Source organism: Myxocyprinus asiaticus, chromosome 31, assembly GCF_019703515.2.
Source record: "Myxocyprinus asiaticus isolate MX2 ecotype Aquarium Trade chromosome 31, UBuf_Myxa_2, whole genome shotgun sequence".
In the NCBI taxonomy this organism is placed as follows: Eukaryota; Metazoa; Chordata; class Actinopteri; order Cypriniformes; family Catostomidae; genus Myxocyprinus; species Myxocyprinus asiaticus.
The window spans coordinates 23,303,191-23,319,276 of record NC_059374.1 but is presented as its reverse complement, the minus strand read 5'-3'; the positions used below and the strand labels follow the sequence as shown (position 1 = coordinate 23,319,276).

Sequence of the window (16,086 nt, the reverse complement as noted above, 5' to 3'; positions counted from 1 at the left end):
CGATTCCAGACGTTTCAGGAACTGGCAGTTTTTAAGTTGTAGGCCACTTTCTACTACTTTTAGCTTTTAAATAAGTGTATTTTAATATATCTTACTTTAATTTTGAGTCATCTTGCGGCCCCCTTGAAAGTTTGCTGAGGCCACCTAGTGGGCCCTAGATCTAATGGACACTGATTTTGAGGATAAGGGATAGTCATTTATTCACCGTCATTTTGTTCCAAACCCAGTTTTTGTGGAACTCAAAAGGTAATGTTAGTCTCAGTCACCATTCGCTTTCATTGTATGTACCACGGAAGGAAGAAAGTCATACAGGTCTGGAACAACATGTGGGTAAATAAATGATGACTTTTAGAATTTTAGGTGAACTATCCCTTTAAAAAACATTAAACAGCCAGATCATGTCATGTGTTTGTTTCATTTTTCTCTTTGCACAGGTGCGTCCTCTTGTACTTGCATAGGCAAGAATTGTGCATTTCATGTTTGTGTAAAATGGGTTTTGTCTTCTATAATGAATTGGATTTCAAGAGCTCAGCTGGAGACAGTGAGATGGACTGTCAACCTGAATGGAGATGTGCAATTTTTAAGAGTCAAACTCAGCCCCATTTCTCTGTAATCTAACTATGATAAGACACTGTGTGGGTAAAAAAAAAAAATGCTGTTGGGCAGGTCAGGTGAGACTGGCCTCTACACTGGAGTGTGTGGTCCCATCCACTTACTCCTGTAACATCACATGTGGACTTCAGGGAGGAAGTCTTGATGTAGAGATGGGAATGTAAGTTTATGCACTGCATATGACTGATCCTATGAGGAGTGAAACTCTCTTTTATTATTATTACAGATTTTAATCTGCACTTAATTAAAACATATGTAAAATCTGCATGTATAATTATTCTAAAATAATAATCAAAATACTGTTTAAAATAGTTGGAGGCACGTTAACTTTCCAAAAGTATTTCATGGCAACTACTTATATGGCTAATGATTTTGGATTTTTTCAGATTGTGACATTTACGTGATGTTTGCTTCCCTGTAGCTTTCACTGTGAGAGGTACGTGTCGGTGGAGAGGCTGTGTAACTCTTTGTATGCATCCACACTGCCGGTGCTCACTGCCAGGTTCGTTACAGATGGGCAGCTACTGCTAAGAATCAAAGCAACAGATGAAAGCAAGACTTGGAGAAGGGTGAGCTGTGGACCAGGACTGCTTTAACTTATCCGCTGTGTGTGTTTGAAAGAGAATGTATATAATAGTGCCCCTAAAATATTGGTGCACCAATAGCATTGCTAGAAGTGGCTTATTGACAAACTCATTCTATATTCTTCTGTCATTCCTTATACAGAACATGGTAAATGTACTAGGACCTGATGTTCATGTTAAGAACATCGGGAAGATCCACTTTGTCCAGTTTGCTCCAGAGGGAGTGTTTGGTTGGATAAAAAAAGACCCAATTCTCATTGATTCTTTACTGACGGGTAGGCTATTAGCCAGCAGGGCTTTGTCAGCTTCACCACACTGTTTATCAAAACCTCCAGACATAAACATTTTGGCCATGCCTCTTTAAGTACAGATTAAAACCCTGTCTACAAGATATACTGATACTTATACTCATGCATCTTTCACTGGCATTGTCAAGAACATAAAACTTTAATGCTTGCAATATTTGCTTTTAGAACCAGTTGAGATTCTGGAGAGAGATTTCAGGAGGAAACGGCACACTGATCAGAATGATATCATAATCACATTTACATTACATTTACATTTATTCATTTGGCAGACACTTTTATCCAAAGTGACTTACAAAAGAGGAATACTGTGGCATGGGGTGTGTGGTCATGTGTCAGTCTACGGGAGAGGGAGAGCAGTAAGGCTCGTCACCTGGCTCATAACTATCTCTAACACCTGTCTCTCATTATAGTGATGGCGGAGGGAGAATTAAAAGGCACGCCAGAGCATCAGAGAGGGAGAGAGAGTGACCGACAAGTCCAGAGATGGTCACGAATATTCTTAGTTATTATTTCATCTGTATCGACGGTTACCGTCGATTGTGTGTGTGTGAGAGAAACTGAGGATTAAAAGCCTGACTTGAACCTGCTTTGCTGTCTCCTGACTCCTCCATTTGCCTGAACTAAGAACTTGTTACAAATACATTATAAGCTAATCATCTTAAGGAGACAGTGGTACGAAAAGTGCCGTATTACAAGTTTCACTAGCATCAGAATAGTATTCAAGACAGATTAAAGTGCAACAAGAATTTTCTTTTTAGTGACTGGTTAAGTGCTCATGGAAAAGATGCATTTTTAGCTGTTTTTTGAAGACTGAAAAAGTGAGTCAGCTTCACGGATGGAGGTGGTAAGGTCATTCCACCAATGTGGTATGATGAAACCGAAAGTCCGGGAAAGTGTTTTGGTGCCTCTTTGTGTTGGTACAACAAGGTGACGTTCTTAAGCCGACCGCAGGCTTCTGGTGGGAACGTAGCTCTGCAGAAATGATTTTAGGTATGCTAGAGCAGATCCAGTGACTGTTCTGTATGCCAGCATCAGAGCCTTGAATTTGATACGTGCAGCAACCGGCAGCCAGTGAAGAGAGACAAGGAGTGGTGTAACATGCGGTCTCTTTGGTTCATTAAACACCAGACGTGACGGGTCTTATCTTCCTGATATTGTAGAGTGTAAATCTACATGATTGGGCTGTCTTTGAGATGTGGTCTGTGAAATTTAGTTGGTTATCGATGGTTACCCCTAGATTTTTGACCATTTTGGAAGGCGTTACTGTAGCTGAACCCAGCTGCACGGTGATGTTGTGTTCAACAGCAGGGTTGGCTGGAAAGACAAGCAGTTCGGTCTTGGCTGGGTTAAGTTGTAGGTGGTGTTCCTTCATCCAGGCCGAGATGTCTGCCAAACAGGCAGCTGATTCTATTGACCTTAACAGATTTGCACTTGTGTTCATGGAGCCAGGAAAGTATGTGTTCCTGGAAAATGCAGTGTCGAACTGGAGTCTGATAGTGGTGGTGTGTGAGCAGGGCTCAGAGTGCAACACCACAGCTGCTATTTTCCATCCCACAACCCCTGCACAACTAGTGAGACACGGGATTGTTAAACAACACAGCTTAAATCTGCTTCCAGACTGGGGTCTCATCACAGGTAACCCAAATGCTTGCTATAATTTTTAGTTTTTAGTAAGTGTGAAAAGAGTATTAGGCTTGTAGGATATCATAGTTAATGTGATGTTATGGTCTTACAGTTGACTCATATTTAAGTTCACAATATAATATAATTAAAGTATAAAAGATAATGGATGAATTAGAATCTCAACGACTGAATAAGAAAAACTGATTTTTCTTTCTTAAAGGAATGCATAACATACTGTATTTGGTATTACTCCATAGGGATCTTGTCTTTGCTGGTGTTGCTGATAATAGTGTTGACAATCATTGCTCTAGTCTTGAGGCCTAATAGGGCCAACCTCATCGCTCAAGGGAGGCCAAAGCCCAAGTGTCGATGCTTAGGTGAACCCACTGTTCCTATTGAATATGTTTATAATACTGACTGGTAAGGGAACTGATAGCACAGGTTTCATACTGTTTGTTACTGTTAAATACAAACATTTTGGTACCATTGTTTTTGGAAATGGTATTCCATGGTTTTAAACACTGCTATTGTGGTAATACCATGGTATTCTTTAAAGTACCTTGGAATACCATGTAAATACCAGAGTAATCAGACAGTACCATGGTGCAGTATAAATAAAAGTACAGTGATATTGCCTCACGATACCAGCACTGTTCCATTGCGCAGCCTTTCTAGAATGCATTTTAGTAAGCATAGAGCACAGCATGTAACCTAGTGCAAGGATACACTTTTGAGAATTGATGCAGTTTTGAATGTTGTTTATGTTTGTTGTTGTGTGGACAGCTCTGAGTCATTAGGTCTGAGAGGGGTTGGCGAGGGAGCAGAATCAGAGGAACCTGCTGTGTGCAAAGGAGGTAACTGACAATCATGCATTGTTTAATCTGCCCAAAGCCAATGGAAATATCGGTAACACTTTACAATTAGGTTCCATTTATTAACATTAGTAAACAACTTTAATTAACATTAACTAACAATGAATAATACTTTTACAGCATTTATTAATCTTGGTTAATGTTAATTTCAATGAAGTATTAATTTTTTTTAAATCTAAAGTTATATGTCATATGTTAACATTAGTTAATGCACTATGAACTAACATGAACTAACAATGAACAACTGTATGTTTATTAACTAGCATTAATAAACATTAATAAATGCTGTAAAAAATAAATTAGTCATTGTTAGTTCATGATAACCCAATGCATTAACTAATGTTTATGAATGGAATCTTGCTGTAAAGTGTTACTGAAATATCTGAAGCTGATAAAAATACAAACACTCTTCTGCTGAATTCTGTCAAATAATGTTCTGAATCCATATTTGAAGATTTCAGAAATACAGTTATGGAACTGGAGGAGTTTAATGTGAAAATGCTGTACGACAAGTTAGAAGATCAGAATCTACACCTGGCATCCCAGCTAGCAAAGCACCGCAAAGACACACAGGAGTTCTACAGAAATATGTGCCAGCAAATTGATGCTCTGAGGGTAAGATACAGAATAGACAGATAAGAAAGATAAGAAATACATTAGAAACATTGTTGACATTCTTCTAATCAGCATGTCTTGTTTTTAGGACACACTAGAAAATATGGAACCCTCAAACCTGAACCAGCTGAAAAAAATGTTAGACAATGAAGTATTGATTAAAAGGGAATCTTCTCATGGTAAGACAATCCTGAATCTGCATGATCTGTTGAGACAGACTTTTTGTTAGGATCACCAATTATTAGTTTAAAAAAAGTTTTAAAGTTATTTTAAAGTAAATTAAAAAAATCCTTCAAATTATTTTAATATGTTCTTCTGACATCAATGACAGATGTTATTGAAGTGTTAATCTTGGGTTGTATCACAAAGCAGGCATGCATTTTCAGCAATGTGACTGGTATCTACTATACGGTAGTAATATTAATGTTGCTTCTGTTTGGGGTCAATTTGAACTCGGCAAATAAAAAATTATAAATTATAATAGAACAAAATCCCAACAAATAATTGGGGGAAGTGTACTGCTACAGTCTAAATCAGTCAGAAATGTTTTGCATTGTAAAAATCATTGCATTAAATCATGTTTTTATATCTGGGGTCTCTGAGACACCAAACAGATCTAATTGAAAAATGTGATGAAGAACGTTTATGATTTTTTTCTTTCTTCTTCTAATCAGTTCTCATAAGATTAGGAAAAGCCATGACATATAAACTGGATATTTTAAATGTTGAGTGTGTTTTTTTGTTGCGGAGAAAAAATTATTATCAACATATTAATAACTACAGTCTTGACCAACACAAAACAGGTATAGTTTTAAAGCTAAGAATCTGTATTTTACAATGCATATAGGCATTATGACCAAAACTTAACAAGTGCTTTGAAATTTTCAGACAAATCAGAATTGTTCCATTTCAATAATTTTGCACTGCACATTTGATTGTAATCGGTAAAAACATCAAACTGATCAAATAGCCATGTGTCATATGTCGTTGGAAAACTCTCAAAGAGTTGAATACAACCATTCTGTTTTACTCACAGACAGAAATATTGTGAGTCATAACTCAGTACATGTCTTAGACATACATGTTACATGTAAACAGGTGTTGCTTATATGCCACATTTTCACTTATAACTTCACTAAAAATAAACAGAACATAAAATATCACTTACCATTACTTAGAGGAGGCGATTATCTACAAAACAAGCTCACTCACAATGTAATCAGATGCGAAGATCATTAGATAATCCACGCGAAGCACAGTGTGCACATGAGATAAAAACACATTAGCGTCTGTGAAAGTATTAGAATAACTGTGGTCTGATTGTACCAGAGCCATGGATGGGGCTGATGGAAGCCGTGCTAAAGTCTTTGGAGTGAGTGTAGTGCAGAATGAATGGACAGGTATGGCAGCAGCAAGACAGCACAGTTACAGTCACAGAGACACTAGAGAGAGTGAACTGCACACTGGATACACTCAGGTTAGTTATTCATGAAAGCAATGTCCATTTAATCCAGTAAAGCAGCACCGAGCCACATTTATATAAATGTAAATAACTGTAATGATTTTTAGTGTGATTAAGTGTTTCTGCGTCATTTAACAGTTTTCCCCGGCAGACATGGCAGAGCTCAAAATGAGGGCTGACACAGAGGCAGCTTCCTCAGATACCGATTCAACCTTGTTAAAGATCAGTTTATCACCCACGGCTGCCGCTCTGTCATTGAGTGCTAACAGTACACGCTCTCATCTCTCAGGTCAATAGTAGAGCACAGTCTCCTGTGTGAATGAAGAGGAACTGGCCAAATTTGTGTCTCTGACACCTCTCTCCAGAACACTGCAGGAGATAAAGGAGTCTCTCTAGACTCTTGCAAACACACCCAGGACAGAAGAAGGTCAGTATACATATGTGCATTTTGACTCAATTCTTAATCCCTTTCACTGGAATATAACTGTTCAGTCATGATGTCAGTTTGTAGGCCAAGCTGGAAGGTTTATTCACCATGGGTTCCCTCGGGTATTTCTAATGGGATTTTACAGTAGTAGTTTTCGATTTATGAGTAAAATATAGTCTGTAGTTGTAAAGATGTTGCTACATAAAGACTACGACAGTGGTCTGATGTATAAGCACATAAATTCACATCCTTGTGGTAGCTGTTGCCCATATGTAGTGCTGGGTAGATTACTTCTGAATTGTAATACGGTACTGATTACAAATTACATGACTAAAATTGCAATCAATTACGTAATCTCTTGGATTATATTTTTGGGTAATCTAATCTGATTACTTTTGGATTACCTCTGACCTACTCTTGTTTATTTGATGTCATAAACAATTTTAGTAGGATAATCTTTACCATTTTTACATCGTGTTGCATAAATGTATTTATGAAAACTTAAGGAATCAAAATATGAGAATTTCTATGATTTTTTTGTGTTTAATTTACTATTTGTCTTTTACTGAGTGAAATACAAAAGGCACTTACAGGGTCATGAAACACAAAAACACATTTGAACTGATATGTATGTTTTGTCAAAGAAGGCAGAAAAAGATGGTGTTAATTTTTTTATTTAGAATTTTTATTTTTTTTCAGACTATTGTAATCCATGTTTGAATTTTGTTTTGGTCCAGACTTGTGACAGTTATACATCAACAGTGTTCAGTTACTTGCATTATTATTCGTCAAGAGAAGGTATGGTATGATCGTTTGAGTTGTGATTTTGTCCACAAATTTAGATGCATAGATGGATCGCAAATGTAGTTACATGGTGTAATAATACAAATGAAATTGCATGTTTTCCCCGTTATGCTGATAGAGCTCTAGGCCCTCCATCAATGGCAGACTCAAATGTGTTTGTGATTAACAGGTATTTCTTATGGGGAAGTTCCTAGAATTATGGACAGGTGCCCAGGGGCGTGTTAAACAAACGTGGTCTTACTCTAAAAAAAGTCTCAAAAGTTATCAGAAAAGCAAAAGTGCATTCATTTAGGGGAGAGTGGGGTAAGATGAGCCTGTGGGTAAGTTGACCCACCCTGTGTATCTTATTTCTATCTGGCTGTGAAGGGGAGAAGCACATGGGAAAAGAGGGAAGTATGTTTTTATGCAAAAAAGTGTTTTTTTGCAGGCCAAAGTAACTATTTTACATTTGAGGTTTACTGATTGTTGTGCCACAGAAAATGTATCCAGGCACAAAATGACATATCATGTATAATGGTGTATATCCAGTGTATAAATACCCATGATTTGATTAGCACAATATTAGCGCTGAAGCACTAAGATAGGTGTTTTTTTTTCCAAAATCGTCATTATGGGGCAAAATGAACCACACAGTCTGGACAAAGCTGAGCCACTGGTTTTTACAGAAACAAATTGGTTCTAATAACTAACTGTTCTGTTTATAATGTTTGTAATTAGGGCCTGGATAGCTCAGCGAGTAAAGACACTGACTAACACCCCTGGAGTCGCAAGTTCAAATCCAGGGTGTGCTGAGTGACTCCAGCCAGGTCTCCTAAGCTACCAATTTGGCCCAGTTGCTAGGGAGGGTAAAGTCACATGGGGTAACCTCCTTGTGGTCGCTATAATGTGGTTCTCGCTCTTGGTGGGGCGCGTGCGTGGTGCGCTACATATGTCTCCGCGGTAACGTGCTCAACAAGCCACGTGATAAGATGTGCGGATTTACGGTCTCAGACACGGAGGCAACTGAGATTCATCCTCCGCCACCCAGACTGAGGCAAGTCGCTATGTCACCACAAGGACTTAGAGCGCATTGGGAATTGGGCATTCCAAATTGGGGAGAAAAGGGGAGAAAAAAATAAAAAATAAAATTAAATATAATGTTTGGAATTAAAAGAGGAGCTAAAGGAGTGATTTTTTTTTTTTTTTTCGCTGAAGATTTTAGTTCAGCCACTGTATAAGTTTGTATCAATAAAAATTTGTTCCAATAACTGTTTATAATGTTTGAAGTTAAAAGAAGACCTAAAGAAGTGAGTTTTTTTTTCTTCTTGCAAAGACTTAAGGTATTTACTGTGGGCTATGCTAAGTGATTGATCCAAATTGTTCCATCATTTTCATGCAATAACAATCCTCAGTATTAAAGGAAACAAGAGTAAAGTAAGAGATTATAATTCATAAATAAATAGATTATAGATTAGATAATTTATAGAATTTTATTCATTGTGTCACTGGAAACCTTCAGTTGGTCAAGTTACACCCAGATGGCTCATCTTACCCACTGATCAGGAGCAATTTAACCCTAAACTGGGGCAAGTTGTCCCAATGCATCAGATTATTTTAAAAAGGCCATATGTTTGTGGCTTTCTATCACAGACTCATTTTTAAAACATCAAGCAGACACCTTAATATAAAGGTAGCTCTATTAATTTTACCTCTGTCTAATATGTCCTTGTATACACTATATGGAAAAATTGGCTCATCTTACCCAACCCTCCCCTATATTTTTAAAGCAAAGAAAAAATAGCAAAACTAAAGCTAACTTTACCGCACTAATGCAATCGGTTTGGCAATTATGTGTGGAATAGATTGTGAATCTGAAATGCCATGTATTTGGGCATTTTGATGCGTTTGATGGACAAACAATTTTAAAGACATTGCAACACATGTTTATATTACATGCAGAGTGATAATTCAAATAATAATCTAAATGTGTTCATCCAGAGTTGGTTAGATGTGCAATTTATATGATGTGACATGAAATAATTTGCAGTGGATTAGATATTAAGTTTCTGAAGACAGAGTTTACATTGCACAGTAATGTTTTTGCCCTGTGTCTCCTTAAAAGTGAAATGATTTTTGTAAATCCAGTGATTAAATACTGAGTGAGACCTCTTCATCTTCAGTGTAATTATAGCCACCTGGCTAATGTCTAGTATCAGGTCTGTGTGTTCAGTTCCACCCTTGGCAATTTACCATGCAAGGTCTCCTCAGGTCTCCTTTTTGAGAGTTGTGTAATGGTATGCATGTACTTCCTTTCCCCTTCAGTGTTTATCAACAGCCCAATGGAGAGTGAGCCAACGTACCTGATCCCGGTTGCCCTTGACAACCTTTCACCACAGCATTTTGCAGTCTTCCTGTTTGGCTGCCACATTGTGCATCTACTGAACAGAGCTTGTTCCTTCCCCCCTGTCATGCTGCTATTGGCCAATACAGTGCCAGTCTCTCATTGTGATAACCTGCTGGCCTAATGCAACAAAGACCTTTATTATAACACAGCCAACCAAATTCTGTACATACTAGAAAATAACCTCAAAATGCTGGTCAGTTCATCACTATTCTGTTACACTCTATGGCCTTTATTACCTCAGGTAAAAGACTGCTTTAGCCTTTCATTAAAGTTGTGGCTTTTGATAGTAATTTTAATATGAATTCCACGTAACAGCATATTACTTTCTATGATGATGGTGTACATTGAACCTCTTTTATTGCAGTAAAGCTTATTTACATTTTTCAGGCTCAAAGCCTCTCGAGTTCATGAAAGACTTCCACTTGGCCATATCGGCATTAAGCATGTGTTTGTTTCATCACTCTTTCACTGACGAACAGAGGAATGTACAGGTTAGGCATGTCTTGATGTTGAAATGTAGTATATATAAAATCAAGGAAGAGTTCTAACTGGCTTTCTTCATGGTTTAGATGGATGAGAAGTACAAAGAAGAAGCCTTTGGAACATTAGTAGAGGACTTCTTCAGTGTTAAAATACCTACAGAAACTAATTTCACTCAGCACATGCTAGCAGAGAGGTTAATATCCAACCCTAAGTGTGCAATATTGAAGACAATATGAAATGGAATTTGCAATGCACTTAACTTCCATAATGTTACATATTTCTGAGTGAAACTGGATATTTTGCTGCAAATACTGTAAAGCAGGAATTGACTTAGAGTATTGAGCAGAATTAGATGAATTGGGTGAAAACATGTTATTGTGCTCATGCAGCCATTGGTTACATTAGCAGAAAAAAAAATTTCAGGAAACGGAGAAAAAGATTACATTTTAATGAAAAACTATGGAAATAAGCACGTTTTTTTTTTTTTTTTTTTTTGCACTGACGAATCATGCAAAATAAGACCAGGGCCATTTATTAATGGGATGGTTCACCCAAAAATTAAAATTCTCTCATCATTTACTCAACCTCATGCCATCCCAGATGTGTATAACTTTATTTCTTCTGTTGAACACAAATGAAGATTTTTAGAAGAATATTTCAGCTCTGTAGGTCCATACAATGCAAGTGAATGGTGGCCAAACCTTTGAAGCTCAAAAAGCACATAAAGGCAGCATAAAAGTAAACCATAAGACTCCAGTGGTTAAATCCATATCTCCAGAAGTAATATGATAGGTGTGGGTGAGAAACTGATTTTTTAAGTATTTAAGTCCTTTTTTACTGTAAACCTCCACTTTCATTTTCATTTTCTTCTTTTGTTTTTAGCAACTCACATTCTCTGTGCATATCACAACCTACTGGGCAGACAGGAGAATCTATAGTAAAAACGGACTTAAGTATTGATTTGTTTCTCTCCCACACCTATAATATCGCTTCTGAAGATATAGATTTAACCACTGGAGTTGTATGGATTACTTATATGCTGCCTTTATGTGCTTTTTGGAACTTCAATGTTCTGGGCACCATTCACTTGCATTATATGAACCTACAGAGCTGAAATATTCTTCTAAATATCTTTGTTTGTGTTCTGCAGAAGACAAAAAGTAATACACAATGATAAATGATGAGAGAGTAAATGAGAGAATTTTCATTTTTGCAATTTGATTTCTTGTTGTCATTTAAAAGAAGTGTACTCCAGTTCCTCCAGGAACTCAAACCAACTCTAACAGACAGATATGGAGAAGGTGAGATTTAAAACTTCTTGAATTCTTATCAGACATTACACAATGCTTTATTAGAAAAAGTGTCTCTACATAATTTATTTTGTTGGGTTATTGTATTGGTACAATCTTTGTGTTTTTGTATATAGTTGCAGGACGTGGGCAAACAAGCCTAACAACTGAAGCACCAGTGAGATTCATACAACCTCTGCAAAATAGTGTCTGCTCTTTTTCATTTAACTGAGGTTTTGCTACATGTGCTTCAGGTGTCGTGTGTGGAGCAAGAAATAAACAGACTTGATGAGATTTACCAGCAGCTCTCCTCTGAGCTCCACAGGAAAACACATATGCAGCCCACCAGAGAAGAAACTGTCCAACCTTGACAAACCGCTGCAGGTAACAACCAGTCTGACTCACTTCATTATTCAGAGCAGTGCCTCTAAATTGTGTTTTTGGCCTCTGGCAACCATTTAGCTAGAGTTGTTGCACCATTTTGGGCTGTGCAGTTCACCAGGCATGGACGCTTCTATCCTACTCAAACTCTTCACACTTCTTCAATGTCAGTGGCTAAGACAAGCATCACTGTTCACATTGACTTACATTGAGGTTGGGACAAGAGCCATATCTTGAGATGAGACTATCATGAGGGTGGGTTCTTTTGACTTGGGCCAGTAAGAAACCATCCAGATGTGGCAACCACACTATCAACTGGATGGCACTGCCCTGGCAACCACCTAAGACACCCTAGCATTGTAGCAGTGAGTCCTTTCGCAGGCAAGTGCCACACATATTTTCTTCTGAAATGGTAAAAAATCTCATTTTTTTAATGCAGGAGCATGGAATGGTGCTGGAACTTCAGAAGTGTACAGTGGAGCAGAGACTGAAGGAGATGAAAGAGAGACTGTCTAAACTCAGCTCAAGTCAGAGAGTGAGTCCTAATAAGGACAGACCAGCTCAAAGCACAGTACTAGCTCAAGACGACAGCCAGTTATCCAGCAAACACAAACCAGACAGAAGTGAAGCAGAGAAGCAGACACCTGCCACAGCACAGTCCAGCAACAAGAAATGGAAGAGCAAACATATGGACAAAGATGACTGCTTAATGAATAATGTGTGAAAATTTTCATTGTTATAAAAATTATTTTAACAATATTAATGTAACCTTACACACTGTCCTTGCCCTTATGCTAAATATCATCACAAACTTGGTGTGTATCTGCGCCGCTACCATCATAAAATGGAATTGCTAAAATAATGACTGGTTTCAAATTTTTCGAACATGTTACTATGTTGGGCTGGTTGGGATGCTCAAACAAGGATAGTGTTTGGTTACACTTTATTTTAAGGGTCCACAATGATACACTTAAAGGAATATTCCAGGCATAATTTGTGGCATAATGTTGATTACCACAATAAATATTTTCAACTCGTCTGTCATTTTCTTTAAAAAATAAATTAATAAAAAAAAAGCAAAAATCGAAGTTAAAGTGAGGCACTTACAATGTAAGTGAATATGGAAAAATTGTGGAGGTTTCAAAGGCAGAAATTTTAAGCTTTTAATTTGATAAAATCACTTGTATTAATTCTTCTGTTAAAACTCATGTATTATTTGAGCTGTAAAGTTGTTTAAATCGTAATTTTTATAGTAATTTTAGGGTTTGTTTCATCGTCATGGCAACAAACTCGTAAAATTGTTTATAACTTAACACAGAAAAGGTTAGTTAGCGATTTTATCACACTAAAATAATGTTAACAAATATATTGTTTACATCTTGTGGCTATACTTTTGAAACAGTGAATATTTTAACATTTACAGATTGGCCCCATTGACTTCCATTGGTAGTGCCTCACTGTAACTCAGATTTTTTATTTTTTTAAAGAAAAGGAGGGGCATGTCAAAAAAAATTTTGGTAATCAACATTATGCCACAAATGCTGTCGATTAAGCTTAACTTGTATTAAACCTGGAACATTCCTTTAAGCATGAGACAGTAATTGATAATTAACTGAATGTAGAGTAAGGCTATCTTAGCCATAATTTACAAGTTTTAAAAGTCATACTTTGCGTAGAAAGTAATGTAATAAATGCTCAGTTTTAGAGATCGTATAAAACGTTTACTAAATAATATTAAGACAGTAATTAAGGGTAATTAGTATTGGCTTTACAAAGCGGTTACTAGAAAATTAAAACAACTTGACCCCCAGATTTAAAGTGAAAGTTTAACCTACTCATGTTATGGGTTTGGTTTGCACATGTTTTAATTACAGTAAATTGAGTTTATTGCAAATACTGTAATCACCCAATAAATGTCAAACAAATTATTAATTTGCGTAAGTAAATGTTTCACTTCAGAACAAGGAGTCAAATTGTCTTTAAAATTTTAGCAATTCTTTAGTGACAGTTTAATTAAGCCAATACTAATTAGGCATAATTATTGTTTAAATATATTCAAAGAAATTAAATACCACCTTATAAATGCAAAACAAACCTATAACTTAAATAGATCAAATTTTCACTTTAGAACAGGGTTTCCAGATGTCTTTAATATAATATTTTAGTAATTTATTAGTAACTGCTTTAAAAAGCCAATACTAATTAGCCTTAATTACTGGCTTAATATTGTTTAGTAAGCTTCATACATGATATGTATTGATATCTGAAATAGAGCATTAATTGCATTACTTTCAACACAAAAATAAGACAGAAATTATGGCAAAGATAGCCTTATTCTACATTTAGTTATGCATTAATTTCTAGGGCTAGTTATTAAAACAGATTTTTCGATTCCGATACACAAGCCCTCGATTTCATTCAATATCGATTCATACGGGACATTTTGCTTGCATATAAAAGAAATTCTCCCTTAGCTAATGCTCTTAATTATAAAAGAACCTTCTAGGTCCAATTCGAAAATATTAATTTTAAAAATTATATTTTAGCATTAGTTTTTTATTAAATTGGTTGCATTTTAACTTTTGAAAAATTGAAAAAAGTCTATTCCATCAAATTTTTTTTTTTTTTTACATTTTTATTGTTTACTTGCATAATTTGTACTATTTACAAGTATTTACATTGATATGTAGAACACGTGATTAATCGGTACTGTCTCTTTAAGACTAGTGGCATCAGCCAATGAGCGCATATAACAAGAGAAGACGTTCGTAATTTCTTTAGTGCATCCTTGTGTGATTAGAATTAAATGTTCCAAATTTTATTTTATTTTTATCAACAACAGACTGTAAAAAACAAAGTGTATTAAAAGAAATATTATTCAGTGACATATGGATCTTTGGACACACAGAACGAGTTAAACCAATCTTTAACTCTCACACACAGTGAAAGGACATCTGTGCTAATAACTTCTTCTCCACTATACTACACAATCACTTGTGAGTGAAATCTGAACATTTACTAGCCAGTGGCTAATCATAGACATTTTTAGTTGCGTAGCGTGAGATTTGGTTGCACATGCGAGGGATTTACTTGCATTATAGAGGGTTGCCCCATAGAGTGAAAGATCGATCTTGGGATTAAAGAACTGATATCGAGATTGTCTCATCGAAGATCGCAATGCATCTGAAAATCGATATTTTTACCCAGCCCTATAAATTTCTGTCTTATTTATGCTTAACTACATTATTGTGGACCCTTAAAATAAAGTGTTACCAAATGTTTTGATAGTGATACAAAGCCACAGTGTTGACACTTTTCAGGGGAATCAACCTATAAATGGTTTACTTATAGTTGTCTCTCCATATTAAGTTGGGATAATATTTTAGCATCTAAAATTACACCATCTTTAAATCTGTGAATCTTTATTTTATTATTTTTACATTACATTTGCATATATTATGTATTTTTAAATTATCACTCTCTCTTTTTCTTGTGAGCTACTTTTTAACTTTTTTTTTCTTCGTTTTAGCATGAAATAAAACATTAAAATAGATCATAAGAAAGGCCTTTATGCTTATTTTATTGACCATTTCTTTATTGACCAAGGCAATGCAAGAAACAGACGAAATATTGCTTTGAAATCAAACTCGCTAAGCTTTTCTTATCAACACTATATCTGTATGATGTGCTTTTCCAGTCAGTTATCTACACAGTTCATGTGCGTTCATGCTCAGAGCAGAGTTAACTCTAGGTGTAAACAGATTGGGAGGGAGAGTGAGTTGCAGCTATCATCACCTGCTATCAGTGTTACTACTCTCTGTCCAAGCCAGTATTTATGTGAGCTGATATGCTCGAGAAAGTTCCATTGGCTTTGTGCCGCCTGCCTCTATCATTTAGATTAAACAAACAGCCAAATCCAAAGCAGTCTATCCACTTAACATACCTACCAGCCACAGCTAACTGTTTGTTTAAAGTTTTATTGTCTAGTCGACATAAGTAGGAAGTAGTAACAGTGCTTGCAAGGCTGCACTGAAACCCCTCATTTCTTATCCTCATTATTTTGATCACTTTTCTATTAGTTATTCACCTATAATTTAACCTAACTTTATCACTATTTATCACTATTCTTTTGCTACAGACCCTTGCAAGCACCATATTTCCTTCAGGAAATGCAAATCTGTTGCTTTTGTTCTTGCTCTGCTGATTTGTTGAATAAATCATAGGTCTTAGCTGAATAACGCCA

General features: G+C 36.2%; 1 protein-coding gene across 2 annotated transcripts; it reads left to right on the top strand.

Annotated features, from left to right (window-relative positions):
• The first annotated feature begins 2,940 nt into the window (after positions 1-2,940).
• On the top strand, positions 2,941-16,046 carry si:ch211-286b4.4 (uncharacterized). 2 transcript variants are annotated; one of them, XM_051665826.1, is made up of 10 exons: positions 2,941-3,139; positions 3,385-3,547; positions 3,911-3,981; positions 4,454-4,614; positions 4,703-4,793; positions 6,366-6,503; positions 9,609-10,366; positions 11,416-11,474; positions 11,717-11,846; positions 12,283-16,046. In XM_051665826.1, exons 1-6 carry the CDS (start codon positions 2,944-2,946, stop codon positions 6,371-6,373), a joined length of 690 nt encoding a protein of 229 aa, XP_051521786.1. In that variant the 5' UTR covers positions 2,941-2,943; the 3' UTR covers positions 6,374-6,503; positions 9,609-10,366; positions 11,416-11,474; positions 11,717-11,846; positions 12,283-16,046. The 2 variants fall into 2 exon arrangements, with proteins under 2 accessions (XP_051521786.1, XP_051521787.1); XM_051665827.1 differs by lacking the exons at positions 9,609-10,366; positions 11,416-11,474.
• The last annotated feature ends 40 nt before the right edge of the window (positions 16,047-16,086 follow it).